General features: G+C 42.7%; 1 protein-coding gene across 1 annotated transcript; it reads right to left on the reverse strand.

Annotated features, from left to right (window-relative positions):
* Nucleotides 1–16,572: 16,572 nt before the first annotated feature.
* Nucleotides 16,573–20,348, reverse strand: LOC129698432 (uncharacterized protein K02A2.6-like). The gene is made up of 3 exons (XM_055637575.1): nt 20,268–20,348; nt 18,007–18,942; nt 16,573–17,365 (listed from the first exon to the last, which is right to left on the reverse strand). Exons 1-3 carry the CDS (start codon nt 20,346–20,348, stop codon nt 16,829–16,831), a joined length of 1,554 nt encoding a protein of 517 aa, XP_055493550.1. The 3' UTR covers nt 16,573–16,828.
* Between the last annotated feature and the right edge of the window lie 1,055 nt (nt 20,349–21,403).

Genomic DNA, 21,403 nt, shown 5'->3' on the forward strand with positions numbered 1-21,403 from the left:
TGAATGTCAAGCAATGGTCAATGAATAACAGCCTGATTTCCCTATTCTTATTGTCCATGTGGTCCAGTGCAGAGTGGAGAGCCAGCAAGGCCGGGTCCACTGTTGATTCATTGTGGCGGTAGGGAATATTATAGTGGGTCCATGTTCCTTGCTATGGCAGGATTTTATATGCCTCGCAAATCACTTCACCACCACAGACATTTGCACCATGTCACCTGGGATCCCGGACGAGGCCATCAGTCTGGTAGGTCGAACAGCACAGCAGGCCGACAGGAGCAGTGACTCCAGTAAGAGCAGAGGAGGGGGGCTATGTATTTACTCCTATGGCAAATGGTGTACAAATGTAAACGTTGTCGAGAGACATTGTTCACCAGACATGGAGTTTATTACATTGAAATGTCGACCCTTCTACCTGCCGCGGGAGTTCACAGCTGTCGTTATTCTGGCTGTTTATATTCCACCAAGTGCCAACATCAAGCTAGCACTGAACACCCTGCTAGCATCAATCAACAAATTACAGACTGCGCACCCTGATGGGATTTTCATCGTGGCTGGAGATTTCAACCAGGCTAATCTAAAAACTGTCCTCCCTAAATTCCACCAGCATGTCACGTGTCCGACGAGAGGTCAAAATACACTGGATCACGTGTACAGCAACATTAAGGATGGATACAAAGCCTCCTCTCTCCCTCACCTCGGCCAGTCTGACCATCTATCACTCTTTCTCACCCCGGCATACAGACCTCTCATTATGAGAACCAAGCCCAGGGTGAGAAACATAAAGACTTGGCCCGAGGGCGCTGCCGCCCAACTTCAGGACTGTTTTGAGCGCACCGAGTGGGACTTGTTTGCAAACCAGGACATACAAGAATATACATCTACAGTCATGTTCTATATACAGAACTGTATCAACAACGTCACTGTCGACAGGGAGGTCAGGTGCTACCCAAACAATAAACCATGGATGACCATGGATGTCAGGAAACTGCTGAGGGAATGCAACTCAGCCTTTAGATCTGGCAGTGATGAATTGTACAGCACTGCCAGATCTAAACTAAAGAGAGCCATTAAGGAGGCAAAGACAGCCTATGGAAGAAGGTTAGAGGGGTATTTTAACGAGAGGGACCCTCGGCATGTCTGGCAGGGCGTTCAGCAACTCACAAACTCGCTAGCTGAGGAGCTCAACCATTTTTTCGCCCGGTTTGAGCTGAATGAGGCGGAGCCTGCACCTGCAGCCGCACCCAGCACCGACAACCCGGCCACTCACTGTGAGTACGGAGGACGTCGGAACACTCCGCAGGGTCAACCCCAGGAAGGCTGCTGGCCCAGATGGCACCCCAGGGAGAGTATTGCGGGACTGTGCAGACCAGTTAGCGGAGGTTTTTATCAAAATCTTTAACCTCTCTCTGTTAACGTGCACTGTCCCTAAATGCTTTAAGACTGCTACCATCGTTCCTGAACCCAAAAAAACATTAATTACGAGCTTGAATGACTATAGACCTGTTGCTCTCACTTCGACCGTGATGAAATGTTTTGAACGGCTGGTCCTGGCCCACATTAAGTCCTCTCTCCCATCCACCCTGGATCAGCATCAGTTTGCATATAGAGCTAATAGGTCAACGGAGGATGCCATCAACATAGCTCTACATTCTGCACTGACACATCTGGAGCGTCCTGGCTCATATGTGCGGATGTTATTTGTAGATTTTAGTTCTGCATTTAATACAATCATCCCCAGCAGAATGGTGGACAAACTGTCTGATTTAGGTGTTAATGCAAACACATGTGGATGGATTAAGGACTTTTTAACAGATCGCCCACAGACGGTCAGGATGGGGTCCAATTACTCCCCAGTCCTGACGCTTAGCACAGGAGCGCCACAAGGATGTGTGCCGAGTCCCATCTTGTATACAATATACACTTACGACTGTATACTAACACACAGTACAAACAGGATCATCAAGTTTGCGGACGACACGCCTGTGGTGGGACTGATAAACAACGATGACGAGTCTGCCTACAGGGATGAAGTCCAAAAACTGACCGTCTGGTGTACCAAAAACAACCTGGTACTAAACCCATCAAAGACAAAAGAACTTGTCATTGACTTCAGCAGGAAGAGGAGAGAGGAACCTGCTCCCTTATACATCAAAGGAGACATGGTGGAGAGAGTCACTGGCTTTGTTCCTGGGAATAAACATCTCCCAGGACCTCAAATGGCAAATGAACACCGTCACTCTCGTGAAGAGGTCTCATCAGCGGCTGTATTTCCTAAGGTCTCTACGGAGAGCTAACGTCTCACAGCTGCTGCCGCTGTCCTTCTATCGATGTGCTGTGGAAAGTATCCTCACCTATGGAATCCTGGTGTGGTTTGCCAGCTGTACTGTGGCTGAGAGGAGGGCGCTGCAGGGAATTATAAAAACTGCGCAGCGCATTACAAACGCTAACCTGCCCTCCTTGGATGACATATACAAGGCCCGATGCTTGCGCAGGGCCATAAATATCAAGAACGACACATCCCACCCAGCCAACCACCTTTTTACTCTGCTACCCTCCAGGAGGCGATTCAGCTCTCTGCAGGCTCGCACTGGTAGACTAAAAAATAGTTTCTACCATTGTGCGATAAAAGAGCTTAACTCCAATAGTGAACACTGGGAAGCAAGAAGTAACTTCGAGGAATACCGCTAAATTCTTTTAATCTCTTTTAAAAATGTATTTATATTCTACTATTAACTGTACATTTGTGCATTGGTGTCGTGTTGTATTTCTTTTAACGGAGGAGAAGCAAATGGAATTTCGTTGCTCAGTTTTGTGCAATGACAATAAACTTATTCTATTCTATTCTATTCTTACTATTCTTGGGTACTGGAATTCTAGATGTCCTTTTAAACCAGGTAGGAATGTCAGATCTTAGCAATGAGAGGTTGAAGATGTCCACACAAACACCAGCCAATTTGTCCACACAAGTTTTGAGATCAAGGCCAGGAACAGAATCAGGGCCGAATATTATCTAATTATCGAATTAATATTATCTAAATGGTGGCCGATTGGGAAAGGGGGAGATGCAGCGAGACCTGGGTGTCATGGTACACCAGTCATTAAAGGTAGGCATGCTGCAGCAGGCAGTAAAGAAAGCGAATGGTATGTTAGCTTTCATTGCAAAAGGATTTGAGTATAGGAGCAGGGAGGTTCTACTGCAGTTGTACAGGGTCTTGGTGAGACCACACCTGGAGTATTGCGTACAGTTTTGGTCTCCAAATCTGAGGAAGGACATTGATTGCCATAGAGGGAGTGCAGAGACGGTTCACCAGACTGATTCCTGGGATGTCAGGACTGTCTTATGAAGAAAGACTGGATAGACTTGGTTTTTACTCTCTAGAATTTAGAAGATCGAGAGGGGATCTTATAGAAACTTACAAAATTCTTAAGGGGTTGGACAGGCTAGATGCAGGAAGATTGTTCCCGATGTTAGGGAAGTCCAGGACAAGGGGTCACAGCTTAAGGATAAAGGGGAAATCCTTTGAAACCGAGATGAGAAGAACCTTTTTCACACAGAGAGTGGTGAATCTCTGGAACTCTCTGCCACAGAGGGTAGTTGAGGCCAGTTCATTGGCTATATTTAAGAGGGAGTTAGATGTGGCCCTTGTGGCTAAGGGAATCAGGGGGTATGGAGAGAAGGCAGGTACGGGATACTGAGTTGGATGATCAGCCATGATCATATTGAATGGCGGTGCAGGCTCGTAGGGCCGAATGGCCTACTCCTGCACTTAATTTCTATGTTTCTATGAATGTTTTTCAATGGTTCGTCCTCACAAAGGATCTTGTGATATTTGCCTCGTTGACTGAGATGATAGTGTTGCTGGGGTATAGGGACCTGAGAAGGTACATGGATGTTCTCCCATTCGAAACAAATTCATTGAGCTCCTTCTGGAGTGATGCCTTGCTGTCACTTGAGCCACTGCTTGGTTTTGGTTCATAGGAGGTGATTGCATGTCAGCCCTGCCACAGCTGCCGCACATTCCAACCATCGTACCGTTTGATAAATAAATCCAAGCTAGATGTCAGTCTAAAATGAATAAAGCATGTAGATTTATTAAAAAAATAACTGAATCAGCCTCTGGGTAATTAAGTATCACAAACATTTAATAGCAGCGAAGCTAGCTGAATGTTCAATTTCTTTGCTGTTCATTGAATATTAAATAAACAGGGAATTGAAATTGATGAGTTTGCTGTCAATCATAACCCTTTCCAGATTTTTCTGTGTGTGTTTAATTTCATCTATTGTGTATTACTGATGCATATTTCTTTCGACTACTGTGCATTACTTTAATGTGTCATTAGAATGCCCATTTATGTCCAATCTTGATTTTTTTTGTTCACTGTTTTCTCGCTGTGTTAATGTCACCAGTACATTTCGTAAGTTTGCATTAGCTTCATAATCAGTAATCTGTACACATTTGAAAGAATATGGTTCCAAGCACTGAATCCTTAGGGGCTTTATTAAACTTTTCCATCTAAGATGACATTACACGCACAAGTACTCTCTGTGTCCTACTTTTTAAATCAGTTTCGTATCCTGTTCCATGTTATGCCTTGAATACCGTTGCCTTTTTAGTTAATTAACAGCTTTTTACATCAAATGCTGTCAAAAACGTTGTGGTGGTAATGCCAACGAAACGATCAGTATTGTTGATATTACGTTGTGAAACTGCGAGCAGCTTTGTGATTTTCACATGTGCGCAAGTTAATGTTTCAAGGTTTGAATGTCAAGGTTTCAAGGTAGACAGAAAAGCTGGAGAAACTCAGTGGGTGCAGCAGCATCTATGGAGCGAAGGAAATAGGCAACGTTTCGGGCCGAAACCCTTCAGTCTGAAACGTTGCCTATTTCCTTCGCTCCATAGATGCTGCTACACCTGCTGAGTTTCTCCAGCATTTTTGTGTACCTTTGATTTTCCAGCATCTGCAGTTCCTTCTTAAAAACTCAAGGTTTCAAGGTCAGTTTATTGTCACCAATTAAGGTACAGTGAAATTTGAGTTACCATACAGCCATTCTAAGTGAATAGCAACAAGACATCCAATCACATAAAAGTTAACATAAACATCCATCACAGTGGATTCCACATTCCTCACAAAGACCGACTTTATTTCCATGTATAATTCAAAACATAAGGAGTCTTTGTAATGTAAAAATCAAGTCAAAACAATTTGTGATCAGATTTCAGCTTTTGTCTTAATCATATGTGTACATTGTGATCTTTATTTGGAACTCTGCACAATGTTTAAAAACTTACTCCCTCCATCAGGGGAGATGTCTGAGGTTGCTCTGTGAGTGACTGTTTGAATTCAAGCAACTTGAATTCTCCATAACTACTGAACAGGGCTGATCTCCATTAGTTCAACATGGACGTTGACGCTTAGTTGAGGCAAATTAAATTTATGGAGAATTTGAATATTATTTACACAATCACTCCTGCAGCATGATTAATAACATGCCCTCAACTGTCCTGGCTGTTGTTGGTCATGGGCTAGTTGATCTTAGTTTTGCTTGGTTTAGAGATACAGCACGGAAACAGGCCCTTTGGCCCGCCGAGTCCGTGCTGACCAGTGATCCCCACACACTAACACTATCCTACACACACTCAGAAAAATTTACAATTACACCAAGCCAATTAACCTACAAACCCATACGTCTTTGAAATGCGGGAGGAAACAGGAGATCCCGGAGAAAACCCAGGCAAGTCACAGGGAGAACGTACAAACTCCATACAGACAAGCACCCATAGTCAGGGTCGAACCTGGGTCTCTGGCGCTGTAAGGCAGTGACCCAACCATTGTGCCCGTGTGATCTATGGTTGCTTGTTTCAGAATGATTATTATTTTTTAAATAATAGGCAATAATCATTTACTTTCTGTGGTGTGAAAGTAAATAGATGATAAAAGAAGCACATGTAGTTTGCAACAGAGATACATAGAGTCATAGATTCTTAGAGGATACAGCGTGGAAACAGGACCTTCATCCCAACTTGCCCACACCGGCCAACATGTCCCAGCTACGCTAGTCCCAGCTACGCTAGTCCCACCTGCCTGCGTTTGGCCCATGTTCTTCCAAACCTATCCTATCGATGTACCTGTTGAACAGTTTCTTAAAGGTTGGGATAGTCCCAGCCTCAACTACCTCATCTGGCAGCTTGTTCCATATACCAACAATCCTTTGTGTGAAAATGTTACCCCTCAGATTCCTATTAAATGTTTTCCTCCACTAAAAAAATATGTCCTATGGTCCTCGATTCACCTACTCCAGGCAATAGATCTACCCAATCTATTCCTCTCATGATTTTATACAACTCTATAAGATCACCCCTCATTCTTCTGTATTCCATGGAATAGAGTCCCAGCCTACTCAACCTCTCCCTATAGCTCAGACACTCTAGTCCTGGCAACAACCTCATAAAATTTCTCTGTACCCTCTCGAGCTCGACAACATCTTTCCTATAACATGTTGTCTGGAACGGAACACAATACTCTAAATGTGGCCTCACCAGATCTAATACAACTGCAACATTACATTTCATTACAAAATGAAAAAAATATATATATTTTCCTTACAGACTACTTCCGCCATCTCTGCCTTCCTCCCTAAGGGCACATAACCAGCATGAAGTGAGCTCAATAACGTCACCAGCCAACAGCGGGACATTTGCTTGTCCTTCCCCAGACATCTTTATTTCTACCCTCTGCTACAACATACCTAGACAATATAACCTAAAGATAGAATGGAATCTGCATATTCTCTTGAGAAATCCTATACTAGAAATTTACTTTGACCCTTGTGTATGTTTGTTTCCTCTAACATCTGGTCTTGTTAATTAAACAGGATTCATATGGCAAATCTGATGGAAGGCCAAATCTTTCCCCTGAGATCTTTATCTCTGCCATTCTCTTCTTAGCACAGTTTTACCTTCTACATCTTTCTTAGAAACTGTCCCTGTTTCCCCTTCAAATAATCGCAGCTCATACATTTATAAAACTCGAGATGAATGAACAAGAGCAAGTGAAAATTCTCAGGAGAATAGGAAGTCAGATCTTGGCAGTAATAACTTCCTGATGATGTAAGACCAAATACTTCCATTAATTTATTTCTGCCAGTGTTGTGTTCATACAAATTTTATAAAACACTAAACATTTGCCCACAAATATAAATTTATTAGTATAATTAGCGCAATAAATGACACCCGATAGCTATATTAATGTTGTAATTTTCACATTACAACATATATTAACTCAGAGTGAATCCCAAAGACGTGCGGGTTTGCAGGTTAATTGGCTTCTGTAAATTACCCTTCATGTGTAGGGAGTGGGAAAGTGGGATAACATTGAACTAGTATAACTGTTCGGTCTAGATTCAGTGGGCATAAGGTCCTGTTTCCATGCTGTATCTCTAAACTAAACATGAACGTTAGCATCTGCTGTTCCTTCCTACACATGAACATTCAGAAATGGCTGTCAAGCAAAGAACATTTAAACTTGTCCCTTGCCCAACATCTCTGCAGCAGGATGCCTCAGCAGATCCTGGCCTCTGTAGGCATGTGATCACTTGGGATCCCTGGCAAAGAGACCCTGGTGATCTTTGTGAAATTCCTCTCACAAAGGTGATCAAAAATTGTGCTGAAGGGCACATTTGTAAAAGCAGTTACGGTGCACCCGAATGATTGTTACATCTGTCGATAGGCTAACAGAGGGGCGGCATCAATCACACCCGATGGACCAATCTCCATCATCATTGGCGGTCACTCGAAACAAGTATGACTGTCCTCTCCACTCCATAGGATCGTCTACTTGTGGGTCTGCAGGTGTCTGTAGAGGCCGATCCGCGATCCACACACCTTGATGCAACATGGGCAGTAGAGACTGGCGGTGGTTGGTAGACGTCGAGCTCCCTTCTCTCTCTCCTTACGGTGCTGTCACTTTGTCTCTGTGACACGGCGTAGTTCCATTTCGTTAAGGGCAGCTCCTTCCTGCACGGATTTCCTCCAGGAGCGCCTGTCCAGTGCAATGTGCTCCCAGTTGCTTGATGTGATGTGGAATTTCTCCAGACTTTTTTTGATGTTGTCCTTGAAGCCCGCCGGGGGCTCGCTAACCTGTCCAATCTATTCTCATCCGAACACATTTTAAATACAGGTGCATATTTAACAAGTGATTAGTCTCATACAAATTATTTCAGTGTTTCTCCAAACATTGTAAAAACAAGGCAATAAATAGATAAGCAAGATCCACTTTAAATATTCACTGGCAAATTCAATGCTAGCATTTACAGGTATATCAAGAGGACTGGAATACAAAAACAGAGATGTTTGTTGAGGCTCTATAAGGTTCTGGTCATGCCGCATTTGGATGACTGTGAGAAAATCTGGGCCCCATATCTGAGGAATGGTGTGCTGGCTCTGGAGAGGGTCCAGAGAAGGTTTACAAAAATGATTCCAGGGATGAGTGAGTTTGCATATGTTTGACAGCACTGGGCCTCTTCCTGCTGGAGTTTAGAAGATTGAGGGGAGATCCTCATTGAAACATACAGAATAATGAAAGGCATAGATAGAGAGGATGTGGAAAATACATTTCCACTGGTGGGAGAGTCTAGGACTCTAGGAGTCTAGGAGTCTTGGACTCTAGGTCATAGCCTCAAAATTAAATGGGGCTCTTTTAGAAAGGAGGTGAGGAGGAACTTCTTTAGTCAGAGGGTAGTTAATCAGTGGAACTCAATGCCACAGAGGGCTGTGGAGGCCAAGTCATCAGATATTTTTAAGGCAGAGGTAGACAAATTCTTGATCAGAACGGATGTCAAGGGTTATGGGGAAATGGTAGGAAAATGGGATTATGAGGCAGAGATCAGCCATGATTGAGTGGCCGAATGACCTAATTCTACTATAATTTGTGAATTTACTAAAGATCCTCATGGTTCTCTGCTATTCTTACCAACTCTCTGACCCATCAGAATGCGTGCAGTTCACTTACTGCTTGTCGGGTGACCTGAATCTCAGGGCTATTTATCTGCTTTTGGCTCCTCAAAATAATTTCTTAATTTGAAGCTCAGCAGCATTTTGGAAAGTCATTTTCATTGACCCTGGTTTCTTTTCCAATACTCGTAGGGTTTAATCAATTGTAATTAGCAGATATTCTTCTGTCCGAGGTATAAATTTATGTGGAGTTTTACACAGGAAAACTAAATTTCCTTTCAAAGATGTATAGTATTTAAGATATTCCAGCACGGCTGAATTATCATGTTTATCCTCCATATCTTCTATATAATATATATATTTAAAATATGATATGTGTATTTTTAAAGATTGAGGTTATTCAGAAGATAATCTTTAACTGAGTGCTCCACTTTATTTTCTGCTTTCAGTTACAGTTACTATTTAGTTTATTGCCATGTGTACCGAGGTACAGTGAAAAGCTTGTGTTGCATGTTATCTGCTCAGCGGAAGACAATACATGATTATAATCGAGCCACTTACAATATATAGATACATGATAAAGGAATTACGTTTAGTGCAGGGTAAAGCCAGCAAAGTCCGATCAAGGACTTCGATGTTATCAAGAGAGAGTTAGATAGAGCTCTTAAGGCTAATGGAATTAACGATTATGGGGAGAAAGCAGGAACTTGGTACTGATTTTGTATGATCAGCCATGATCATATTGAATGCTGGTGCTGGCTGAAAGGGCTGAATGGCCTACTCCGGCACCTATTTTCAATGTTTCTAAGGATAGCTCGAGGATCACCAATGAGGTGGATAGTAGTTCAGGACTGCTCTCTGGTTCATTCTTCTCCATTCGGGCCAAATGTACATATCTGTTTCCTATGGCACAACTATAATGGCAGGGTTGTATGTCTTCCTGGGACAGTAGTTATTGGTTTAGTTACAAGAGCAAATAGCAGAATTGTCTAATCATCCAGAAGAGTTTTCAAATTTCAGCTCTGCAGTTGTAAAATTAAAGTTCACTTAATAAATATGGAATAGAAAAGGTCATACCAGTGATAATGACCATGAGACCCTGCTCCTTTTATTACCATGAATATTATATTGTTTTAGGACTGAGTGAAAATCGTGCTTCACTCTATAATGAACTCTTGTTTGTCATTGAAGGTAGGCATGCAGGTGCAGCAGGCAGTGAAGAAAGCGAATGGTATGTTAGCATTCATAGCAAAAGGATTTGAGTATAGGAGCAGGGGGGTTCTACTGCAGTTGTACAGGGTCTTGGTGAGATCACACCTCGAGTATTGCGTACAGTTTTGGTCTCCTAATCTGAGGAAAGACATTCTTGGAATAGAGGGAGTACAGAGAAGGTTCACCAGACTGATTCCTGGGATGTCAGGACTTTAATAAGAAGAAAGACTGGATAGACTCGGCTTGTACTCGCTAGAATTTAGAAGATTGAGGGGGGATCTTATAGAAACCTTAAAGGGTTGGACAGGCTAGATGCAGGAAGATTGTTTCCGATGTTGGGGAAGTCCAGAACAAGGGGTCACAGTTTAAGGATAAGGGGGAAATCTTTTAGGATCGAGATGAGAAAAACATTTTTCACACAGTGAATGGTGAATGTCTGGAATTCTCTGCCACAGAAGGTAGTTCATCCATTCATTAATTATCTGACGGGATAGATTGGCCCGGCACGAAAACCCAACTGAAACTTGAACTATGGATTAGATGAAAAGTCATATTTTATAACCTACGAACCTATCTCCAATGACGTATTATAAGTAATCCATTCCACCTTTTTTGTTCTTTTTTTTGATATTTGTAACTTTTCTATCTCTTTCTCTCTTTTTCTATATAAAAAAAACATTAGAAGTAGAAGTAATCGACAATTGAAAATTTTAATAATGTATGACTGATGTATATGAAAAGTTTTTTTACTATAATATGCAACTATACTTTATAATATGTCTACTTCTAATAAAATAAATTTAAAAAAAAAAGAAAAAAAAAGAAGGTAGTTCATTGGCTACATTTAAAGGAGTTAGATGTGGCCCTTGTGGCTAAAGGGATCAGGGGGTAGGGAGAGAAGGCAGGTACGGGATACTGAGTTGGATGATCAGCCATGATCATATTGAATGGTGGTGCAGGCTCGAAGGGCCGAATGGCCTACTCCTGCGCCTAATTTCTATGTTTCTATGTATCACTCAGCGGGCAGCTCATGGCATTGAGTCTTAATGAATTAAAAACATCGTGAGCTGCAGGTCTGAGTCTGGGATTCAAGTGCGGTGTTCTGGAAAGCAACTTGACACAACATAGTGGCAGTGTTTGTAATGAGTAAGGGAAACAGATACATAATACCCAATGGTTCCCAAGCTTGTGGTGACTGTGTCTGTGCGTGAAAGATGCTTCTCAGATGATTCTCAGCTCACGGTAAACTGAGAAGAGATGATGATGTGAAGAACAACATCTTCATGATATGAAGAAATTCAAGGAAACTAAATGAAAACGTAAAACGCAAGTCATTTTCTGGAAGAAGCGAGTGATCAGGATGAGTCTGAAGAAGGGTCTCGACCCGGAAGGTGATCCATTCCTTCTCCTCAGAGATGCTGCCTGTCCTTCTGAGTTACTCCAGCTTTTTGTGTCTCTCTTCTGTGATGAGGAAAAGGTTTGCCATATCATTGGCATGGCAGGCATCGCCTGTAGAGAAAGAAAGTGGTTCAAGATGATTACCTTTCATCAATGCAAGATCACGGACTTGAATCTCTTGACTTTGTTTTCCCCTCCACAGAAGCTGCTTCATCTGCTTAATATGGACAGTATTCTCTGCTTTTATTTTGATTTCCAGTATCTGTAGTTATTTGCTTTTCATGAGCTTCTGTTAGATTCTGTTGGAAGGATTAGATCTTTTCAACAGTTGGAAATAAATGAGACTACAAGTAAAATTTCTGATGATGTCTTTGAAAAATTCAACACACACCTCAAGCCAAGAGCAAAATTAATATCATTGCAGGTGCTGGAAATGTTAGATAGGAACAGAAAATGCCAGTTAGACAACATTTGGGGCAGCAGTAGAGCCACTGCCTTACAGCACCAGAGACCCGGGTTTGATCCTGACTACGGGTGCTTGTCGGTACGGAGTTTGTACGTTCTCCCCGTGACCTGCGTGGGTTTGCTCCGAGATCTTTGGTTTCCTGCCACACTCCAAAGACGTACAGGATTGAAGGCTAATTGGCTTGGTATAAATGTAAATTGTCCCTAGTGTGTGTTTCACTGGTCAGCGCGGACGAGGTGGGCTGAAGCACTGTATCTCTAAACCAAACTAAATTAAAACAGTTATTAAGGGCCAAAGACCTGTTCTCTGAGGCTGCTTGACCTGATGATTGTATGCATTGTCCAGCATTTTCTGCTAATCCACACACACAGGTATGAGTTCCACAGCCTAAGGTGAGAAGCTGGTGATCGGTAATGATTTCCATACACTTGTTAGAAGTACAGCAAGTAAACCAGGGGCACCGGGGAGATGGCAGCCCTGCCGGCAGTCTGTACGTTATTTATTTCTTTTTGTTATTTTTTAGTACGTTAAAAGTTTGTTTTATTGTTCTTCGGTTTGTTTTATGTGGGGGGAGGGGATCGGGGGAAACTTTTTTTCAAGCTCCTACCTTCCCGGAGATGTGATCAATTTTCGGATCACATTCTCCGGGCTCTGCGGCCTCCCATCACTGGAGCTGGAGGCCTCCTCGGACTGTCATGAGCCCCACCGCCGGGCGTGGACTTAACATTGGATCGTATCCCCTGCCTGGGATCGCGACCACCATGGAATTACCATCTAGGGCTCACAGTCTCAGGAGAGGCTAGTCGGGAGCTCCAACGCCGTGGAAGGCTCAACCAGCCCCGATGCAAGGTTCGCTTGCCCGGCGCGGGGGAGCTGACAACCCCCCCGATGCAGGAGCTGAACGCCTCGACGCGGAGGGCTCTGAACGATGCCGGCTACGGGAGTCAAGATCATCCCGTCAATGGAGGGCTCAAGGCCTCCGACTGAGGAAGGACTAGAACTTTATTTTGCCTTCCATCACAGTGAGGAATGTGTAGGAGTCACTGTGGTGGATGTTCATGTTAGAATGTGTTTTTGAGTGATTGTTGTTTTCAATTGTATGACTGACCAGGCCAATGAAATTCCTCGTATGTTGCAAAACATACTTGGCGAATAAAGTGTGATTCTGATTCTGATTCTGAAATGCAGATGTAAAAAAATGGGTGGATGGTTAGTTAATACAGAACTCACCCTGGCCTCGACATTCCTGTCCTGCAGAAGTTTGATTGGCAATGTGGAAGTCACTGTAGTACATTGCAAATCCAGCCAGAACCCAGGAAGCTACAAGTGGACAGATAAACCATTAAATATGTCAGATCAGTCCTCAAGGGAACTAACTGGACATGGCATACCTCTAGAAATGAAATCTACACAAAATCCCAGATCTGAAAATTAATAACAAGCAAACTCTCAACCATTAACCTAAAGTTAAAACTGGATGCAAGAACAATAAGTAAAAACGTTGTCAACAAAATCTCTCCTGGAAACACTGAAAAACCTGAAACAGAAAAGAGGTAAAGAAATACCAAGACAGACACAAAGTGCTTGAGTAAGGCAGCATATCTCCAGAATTGGATAGGTGACATTTTGGGTTAAGGCCCGTCTACAGAGTGAAGAAGAGTCCCGATCTGAAACGTCACCTATCTAGAGAAATCCTGCCTTACTCAAACACTTTGTCATTCTGTGTAAACCTATAGTTCCTTGTGTCCAGGAAAAGAATAGTGCTAGCAGGATCATCATCTTAATTGCTGCCACAGTTAAAAGTTGGCAAGATGAGGTCTAGATGTGATGATATATTACCTAGTGAATGTGACATGACCAATCTTGAGTAAGGTCAGGGAGGTTGCTAACACAGGTGAAGAATTATGGATGCTCTCTCCACAAGCGATCCTTGATAGCTTGAAAAACAAGACCCTACATGGTTCCAGAGAGCTAAAAGCTGATTCTTAAATGCCTGAGACTCAGAACCATCTGTGGAAAGAGAAGTCAACATGATATTTCAAAAGAATTTTTCATAATATACTTCCCTTCTCTTTTATGGTAACCCCTAGCAGTAAAGGCTATGGTGCAATTTCCCTTTTAATAGCTTGCATGTGAGCACAACAACCCCACAAATCCACCCCCAATACCAACATTAATCTCTCATATTATTAAAAAAAGATTTTCCCTCCTTCCTCTTCAAGTTGGAGAGTCATACTTTCCGACATTATACTCCTCCCACGTTTTTAAATAACCTTTTCAAGAGTGTTTTACTCGCTTGCATTTATGTGTTGCCCAGTTTTATTACATGTTCCAAGGATGTTTAGGAATGATTTACTATTTCTTGAAAGCCACCCTTGAAACGTTCAATTTTAGGAATAGTTGATGTTCTGAGAATATTTAGGGGGAAAAGGTGCTGAAAAGAGTGACATTTTAGTGTGTAGGGTAGCTAGTAATACGATTATTGTGATAAAAATTTCAAGGTTACACATTCAACTGACAGAGATTATTCAGGCTTTAAATTGATAGTTGGTACTTCTTAACATTCAGATTTATTACTTTACCAATCTCAGGGGGATGGGGTCTTTGCAGAGAGGCATGTCATGTGTTCTGTTGGTATAGATTTGGAGATTATTATTCATAGAGCAAAATAGATCTTAGGTTTTTCATTTTCTTTCAACAAAGCTTCAACAGATTATTTAGATGGTAAACTGGTTGGTGCTGGAAAAATCAGTTAGTATTCTGCTGAGTGACTGCTCAGATTCAACCCAGTGCAGGCAGCAGAGAAAGTTTGTGCTCATTAATATATCAGTGACCAGCCTTTGCTAGCCTCGCTGTTACTGCCCGCACATATAATTCAAAGGACCCAATTCATAGGTGGCAAGCATTAATTCATTGATTGAAGGCATCCCACATATTCTAAAAGGAAGCCTTGTGAAAATAGTGATGGTTGGTGAGCTCTCTGAATGAGATAGCAGAGCATGGGCAAAACTCCAAACATTCAGTGCAGTGCATGGAGGTTTTGATGGATCTGATGGATAGGAGGAGAGAGGCCTTCTATTCACTGACTTAAGCATCATAGAGAGAGCATGATGAAGGAGCTGGAAGCCAGGGTAAGTGATAGGAACCAGACATCCGTAGACAAGATGCGGTGCCACAAGAAAGTTAATGACCTCACATGTGGTCAGGTTCAATTATCTGTAACCAAATCCCATCACCCACCAAATGTACTGCTGCTCAACACAAGACAACCCCATCATTGATCTTTATTAAGCACGGACGAGACCCAAGATTTAAATAATTCGCCACCAGCTCTCATGTTTATGCCTATTGCAAGTCTCATGCCCATATTTCCCAGCATGCGTGGACTGTCAGTTGTCCAATTACGGCATGCTCATCACGTAAAAAAAATCATGCAAGACTCTGACACCTATACCCATCTCTCTCACTTAGGAGAAGGTGGCATGCAATTGGCAGCAACCATCTGCAGCAAATCATTGCCTGCCAACCTTGAGCATAAAATGCAACAACATTATATAGTCGGTGGGGATCTATGGTGCAAGGACTGTGTGGTCAATGGTTTCATTGGGCAAGCAATAGGGAAAGGATAGGTGGAAATGCACTATACCGTTTATGGTGCATCAGTAGGCCTGTCTAAAAGCGTGTGTGAAGTGTGAAGGTACACAGGGAGTCCAGCTCTAAATGCTGCATTAGGCGAGGAACCGTCTTGCCATTGTGGAAATGTTAGCCAACTCTACATTAACCCAGTCATGATGCAACCTTATCTGCCTCCCTCTGCAACATTAGCAGAAACCACCTGTTTTATTCCGGATAGAAGAATGAATAACAACTTACACGCAGGCTGCCTGGATCACAAGAGAGATTTATTACCCAACATCCCCTACTTATATACAACACTAACTCATTAGCATATTCATGAAAATGCATGAATACATTACACTGCTCGCCTTTAAAAAAAAATATTAAATCTAAGTACACAGTTACAATTTTCTTGTGATTTAAACCAGTATTCATTAAATTTTAAATGATAACATAATATATTTATTTTACATATTTACACATTTTCATTCTACCTAGACAGTGAGTTACTTAACTTAAAAACCTAATCTGACTACTGGTTTATAGATCCTGCCTGATTGTCTAACAGTAACAGGTGTAGGTGTGAGTGGCACGGGTGGGGGACATTATTTGTGGAAGTGAAAATGTCAAATGGAATTTTCGCACTGTAAACACTGTATATATTTATTACTTGGACAGGGGCCACAGAGTGGCACGGGTGGGGGACTGTTTGGTGAAATTTGAAAAATGTAAAAAAATTGTACTGAAAAAACTTGTATAGTCTCTGAAAATGTCGGATGAATTTTGTTAGTTTGAATGGTTCAGGAATTGTATATATTTATCAATGAATAAAGTCTATTTTGAAATTAAAAAAAAAAAATGTTGACTCAACTGTAGGCTCGTTTGGCTCTGTTTTAGTACCCTGATTTTTACCAGAGGAATCTGTTTCTTTGTCTGTACTGACTGATTTTGTGTTTCAATCCCAGTTGGCTCTTCCAACTCACTTTCAGATAAAGACTCAGGGATTAGGACTTCATGCTCAGATTTTTGGTCATCTTTGGCTGGAATCATTTGATCAACATGAACACTTGATCCTATCTCCAACTTCAACTAAGTATCTTTTTGTTCCACACACTTCCACTATTTTCCCAGCATCCCATTTGTCTCGACTGGACTTGTTGGGAGGACTGAGAACACAAACTTGCTAATCTGGCTTGAAATACCTCGCCTTTTTGTGGGAGTCAAAATGGTGTTTCTGACTTGATTGTTTTTGTTCAACTCTCAAAGCCAAATTGGGTTGAATTAGACTTAGGCATATTCTTAGCCTTCTGTTCATCAACAGTTCAGCAGGTGAGTAACCCGTTGTTGTGTGTTGTGTGGTTCTGTACTTCAGCAAGAAACTAGCCAAACGATGTTTCATGCTGAGCTTTGAACTACCCTGCAAAACCTGTTTCTTGAGAGCATCTTTGACAACTCTAACAGACCTTTCCGCCACCCCGTTAGAGGCTGGATGATATGGGGGAACAAGTGTGTGTTTTACACCATTCTGCTCCATGAACTCTTTGAACTGTTCTGAACGAAACTGAGGCCCGTTATCAGGAACAAGTTCTTCCGGTAAACCATGGCATGCAAAAATTAATCTCAACTCATCTATGGTACGCTCAGTAGTAGTGCTTGACCCCATACGTTTAACCTCGATCCATTTGGAATGACTATCTACCAGCACCAGAAAGTGATCATTACCCTTTTCACAAAAATCTACATGAACTCTCTGAAAAGGTCTACTTGGCCATGATCAGGGTTGCAGTGGTGTTTTTGGTGGTTTACTCCGACATGGGAGGTTCAGCGCCCAAGTCGGGGCGGCCCGGCCAGAGGGAGAAGCGACGTCCAAGTCGGGGCAGCCCGGCCAGAGGGAGAAGCGATGCCCAAGTCGGGGCGGCCCAGTCCGGGGGAGGTTCAGCGCCCATGTCGGGGCGGCCCAGCCCGAGGCTGAAGACGGCGCAGTACTCACGTGAGGGTGGCTGGGACGGTGTTCTGGCGGTGGTGGCCTGAGTCCGGGGTTTGGCTGCGGGCCAGCGGCTGCGTCTGTAGGACTGGTGGGCGGCAGCTTCAACTACCCTGGGCCGCGGTGTTTGAGCCGCAGGACTGATTTATAACATCGCCCGGGGGGTATCGACTCAGCCCAGAGGGAGAAGAGGAGGGAAGAGACTGCAGACCTAAGACTTTTGCCTCCATCACAGTGAGGAGATGCTGGGTGGACTCACTGTGGTGAATGTTAATATGTGTTTATTGTTGTTTTATTGTATTATATGTATGACTGCTGCAATTTCGTTCAGACTTCGGTCTGAATGACAATAAAGGCTATCTAATCTAATTTTGGCAGACGCTACATTTGCTCACCAGCGACTCGATGTCACCGTCAATACCAGGCCAATAAACAAAACTTCTGGCAATTGACTTCATGCTTACTATGCCAGGATGTTCGGCATGAAGTTCGTTCATAATTTTGTTGTTCAAAGACTCTGGTACAACCACTCTGTAACCCCACTTAATGCATCCCTGCTCACATGACAATTCATGGAGTTGATTATGGAAAGGCATCAGCTCTGAGTTCAGAACTGAGTTCAATCCACTATCGATTTCAGTCCAACCATTCAATGTCTGTTCATAGACCCACTTCAGCACATTGTCTTTCATTGTTTCTGCTGCAATTTCTGTTTCAGTCACTGGAAAGTCTTCATCTACAACTTGCAGTGTGTAGATTGAGTTCTCACTTCCCACATCAGAGTTCTCACAGGGCAACCTGGACAACGCATCTGCAACTGTGTTGCACTTGGAGCTTCTATACTTCACCTTGTAGTCATACTGGGACAGCAGAATTGCCCAGCGCTGCATCCTTGATGCATTCATGGAAGGTATATCTGACTTGGGACCAAGTATCACTAGTAGTAGCTTGTGATCAGTCACCAGGGTGAATGGTTTGCTGAGAAGAAACTGATGGAATTTCTTGATTCTGAACACGATGCTGAGTGCTTCCTTTTCTATCTGCGCATAGTTGCGTTCACTCGATGACAGGGTGCGGGATGCAAAAGCAATAGGTTTTTCCTGTCCGTCATTCATTACATGGGAGATCACTGCACCTACACCATAACTTGCAGCATCACAAGCAAGTTTCATCTTGCGTGTCATATCGTAGTGAACAAGGAGTTTATCACTTGTCAAGTTTTCCTTTGGAGCATTCACTATTGCTTTAACTTTCGCCTTCACAGAGCAAAGTCCATTGGCGTCTACTTTGAGTCCAAGGTAGACCACATCTGACTACGCAAATGTACATTTATCTTGACGCAGTTTGACATTGTGGCAGTTCAGTCGTGTGAGAACTTGCTCGAGGATTTCCAGATGTTCTACCATGCAATCTGTGAATATCAGTAGGTCATCCTGTTGCACACACAGTGTGGAATGCCTTGTAATATTTGGTCCGTGACAGACTGAAACATTTTTGGGGAGGATTTCACACCATAGGGAAGCTTTGTATATAAATAGAAGCCCTTATATAGAAGTGTGTTGATAGTATAGGGCTGCTGACTTTCCTTGAGTTGGGCATAAGCGAGAGACAAATCCAGTTTAATGAACACTCTTGCTCCACTAAGTTCTGCGTACAGATCTTGCGAGGTTGGTAACGGATATTGTTCGTCATCAACAAATTGGTTGATTGTGACTTTGTAGTCACCACATAGTCAAACAGTTTTATCAGCCTTGGGTACAGTCACAATTGGCGTTGCCTAGTTACTCTTGTCTGTCTTCATGAGTACTCCATTCCGTTCTAACCCGTCCCGCTCTTCCTCCACTTGTTGCTTTAGTGCATATGGTACAGGTCTTGGTCGACAATACACAGGTCTCACATCTTGCTTAAGTCGAATGTGTGCAGAGTACCCTGTTATTCCCGTGTAACTGTCAGCAAAAAATTCTGCATGCCTGCTTATAACGTTTTCAAGACGTGATTTGGAGAAATCAACGCTGAAAATGTTCTTCCAGTCTAACTCTATGCTACTCAGCCAATCATTTCCAAGGAGGGTTGGTTTATTTCTGTAGCTGGTCACTATGATGGGCTGTGTTACTCACTGACCATTCTGCTGAACTTTACAGTTCATTTGTCCACATGTCCCCAAAACTTTGCCCGAGTAGGTTCTCAGCTTGACCTTACTCTCAAACAATGGTATCTGTGGGAACTTTGTTTCGTACAGGTCTCTGCTCATATCCGAACAATCTGCTGCCGTGTCAATACACATATCGATTAACTGTTCAATAATCAATAGTTTAGTTCGAAAGTCCTTGCCTTGGTTGGTTGTAGGCTTATCGATGTTGGATGCATAAATAGTGTACAACCCAAGTTCATTTCCATCTAGCTTCACCTCCAAGTTGTGAACTCGTTGTTGCTTGATTCCCGCAGATTGTTGGTTTCCTGTTTTAAGCTTGGCCCAACATGCTGAGACGATATGGTCTTTCTTCTGGCAGTTATAGCACTTGGCCATTTTGAACTGACAAAATTGGGATGAGTGATTATTGTTGCAACGATAACAACTGGCTGAACTTGGCTCTCGGCCATACTTTGGTTTTGGTTTAGCACTTCTTGGTTTGGTCACAGGCACTGCCTTGTGACTGTAAACGGCCACTGCAGCTCGTGGTGGATGAAACTCATGAGTATTCTTTGATGCTATCTCCATTGTGGTAGCAATCTTGCATGCTTTCTCAAATGTAAGATCTGGAGTGTTCATGAGTTTGGACAGAATTCGTTCATCCACTAGACCACAAACAAATCTGTCATGTAATGCTCGTCCAAGAAAGGCTCCAAAGTTACAGTGTAAACTTAAGTTTTTCAAGGCAACATTCTGCTTCTGGTTTCTAGTGCCAAATTTACAGCTTTCTGCAATTTCCAGAGGCTTTGGGTTGAAGTGCTCCTCCAACTTCTTTATAATGTCATTGATTGGCACGTCTTTTGCCTTTAAGGGTGCAAGGAGATTCACGAGTGTGCCGTACACTTCAGGACCGATCTCCGTAAGCAGAATCGCTTTCATGCGTTTGCAAACGACCTTATTTGTTTCAGCCACTATCTCTCCTTCACCTCTAAACTCCACTATATTGTTTGCCGTGAAAAACATGTTTGCTCTCTCCATATAGGAGCTGAACGGCTCTCTACTCTTGTCAAAAGTGCCAAGGTTTCCGATGTAGCCCGTGCACGTTGCCATTGTGTTGCCCTCTTTTTTTTTTTAAATAAAAGGTCCGTTCAAAAACCCCGAATTCCTGTCTGTTCTGGTGTAACAATTCACCTAAAACTTAGCTGTACAAAGACTATTCAGCTTGAGGAATTCGACAAAAAAAAACTTAGTCTAAAATGTTATACACTCCCAAGGACGGCATCTTGCCACGTAGACACAACATAGAGATAGCCTGACAAACTCTTGCCGATTTATCCAGCTGCTGTTTTAAACTACAGTCCCCTGCATAGAAGGATCTGCAGGCCTCTCATGTCCAGCTTGCAAATAACTGCGACACAACTCCGTATTTACTGTTTAAACTGTTAAACAATACTGCGTGTTGCAAAACAGTCCTGCACTATATTTAAAGGATGAGTACGCAAAGTCTATCCCATCCTCGTCGCCAATTTTGTTATATTCCAGACAGCAGAATGAATAACAACTTACACGCAGGCTGCCTGGATCACAAGAGAGATTTATTACCCAACATTTCCAACTTATATACAACACCAACTCATTAGCAT

Source organism: Leucoraja erinacea, chromosome 6 (assembly GCF_028641065.1).
Source record: "Leucoraja erinacea ecotype New England chromosome 6, Leri_hhj_1, whole genome shotgun sequence".
NCBI lineage: Eukaryota > Metazoa > Chordata > Chondrichthyes > Rajiformes > Rajidae > Leucoraja > Leucoraja erinaceus.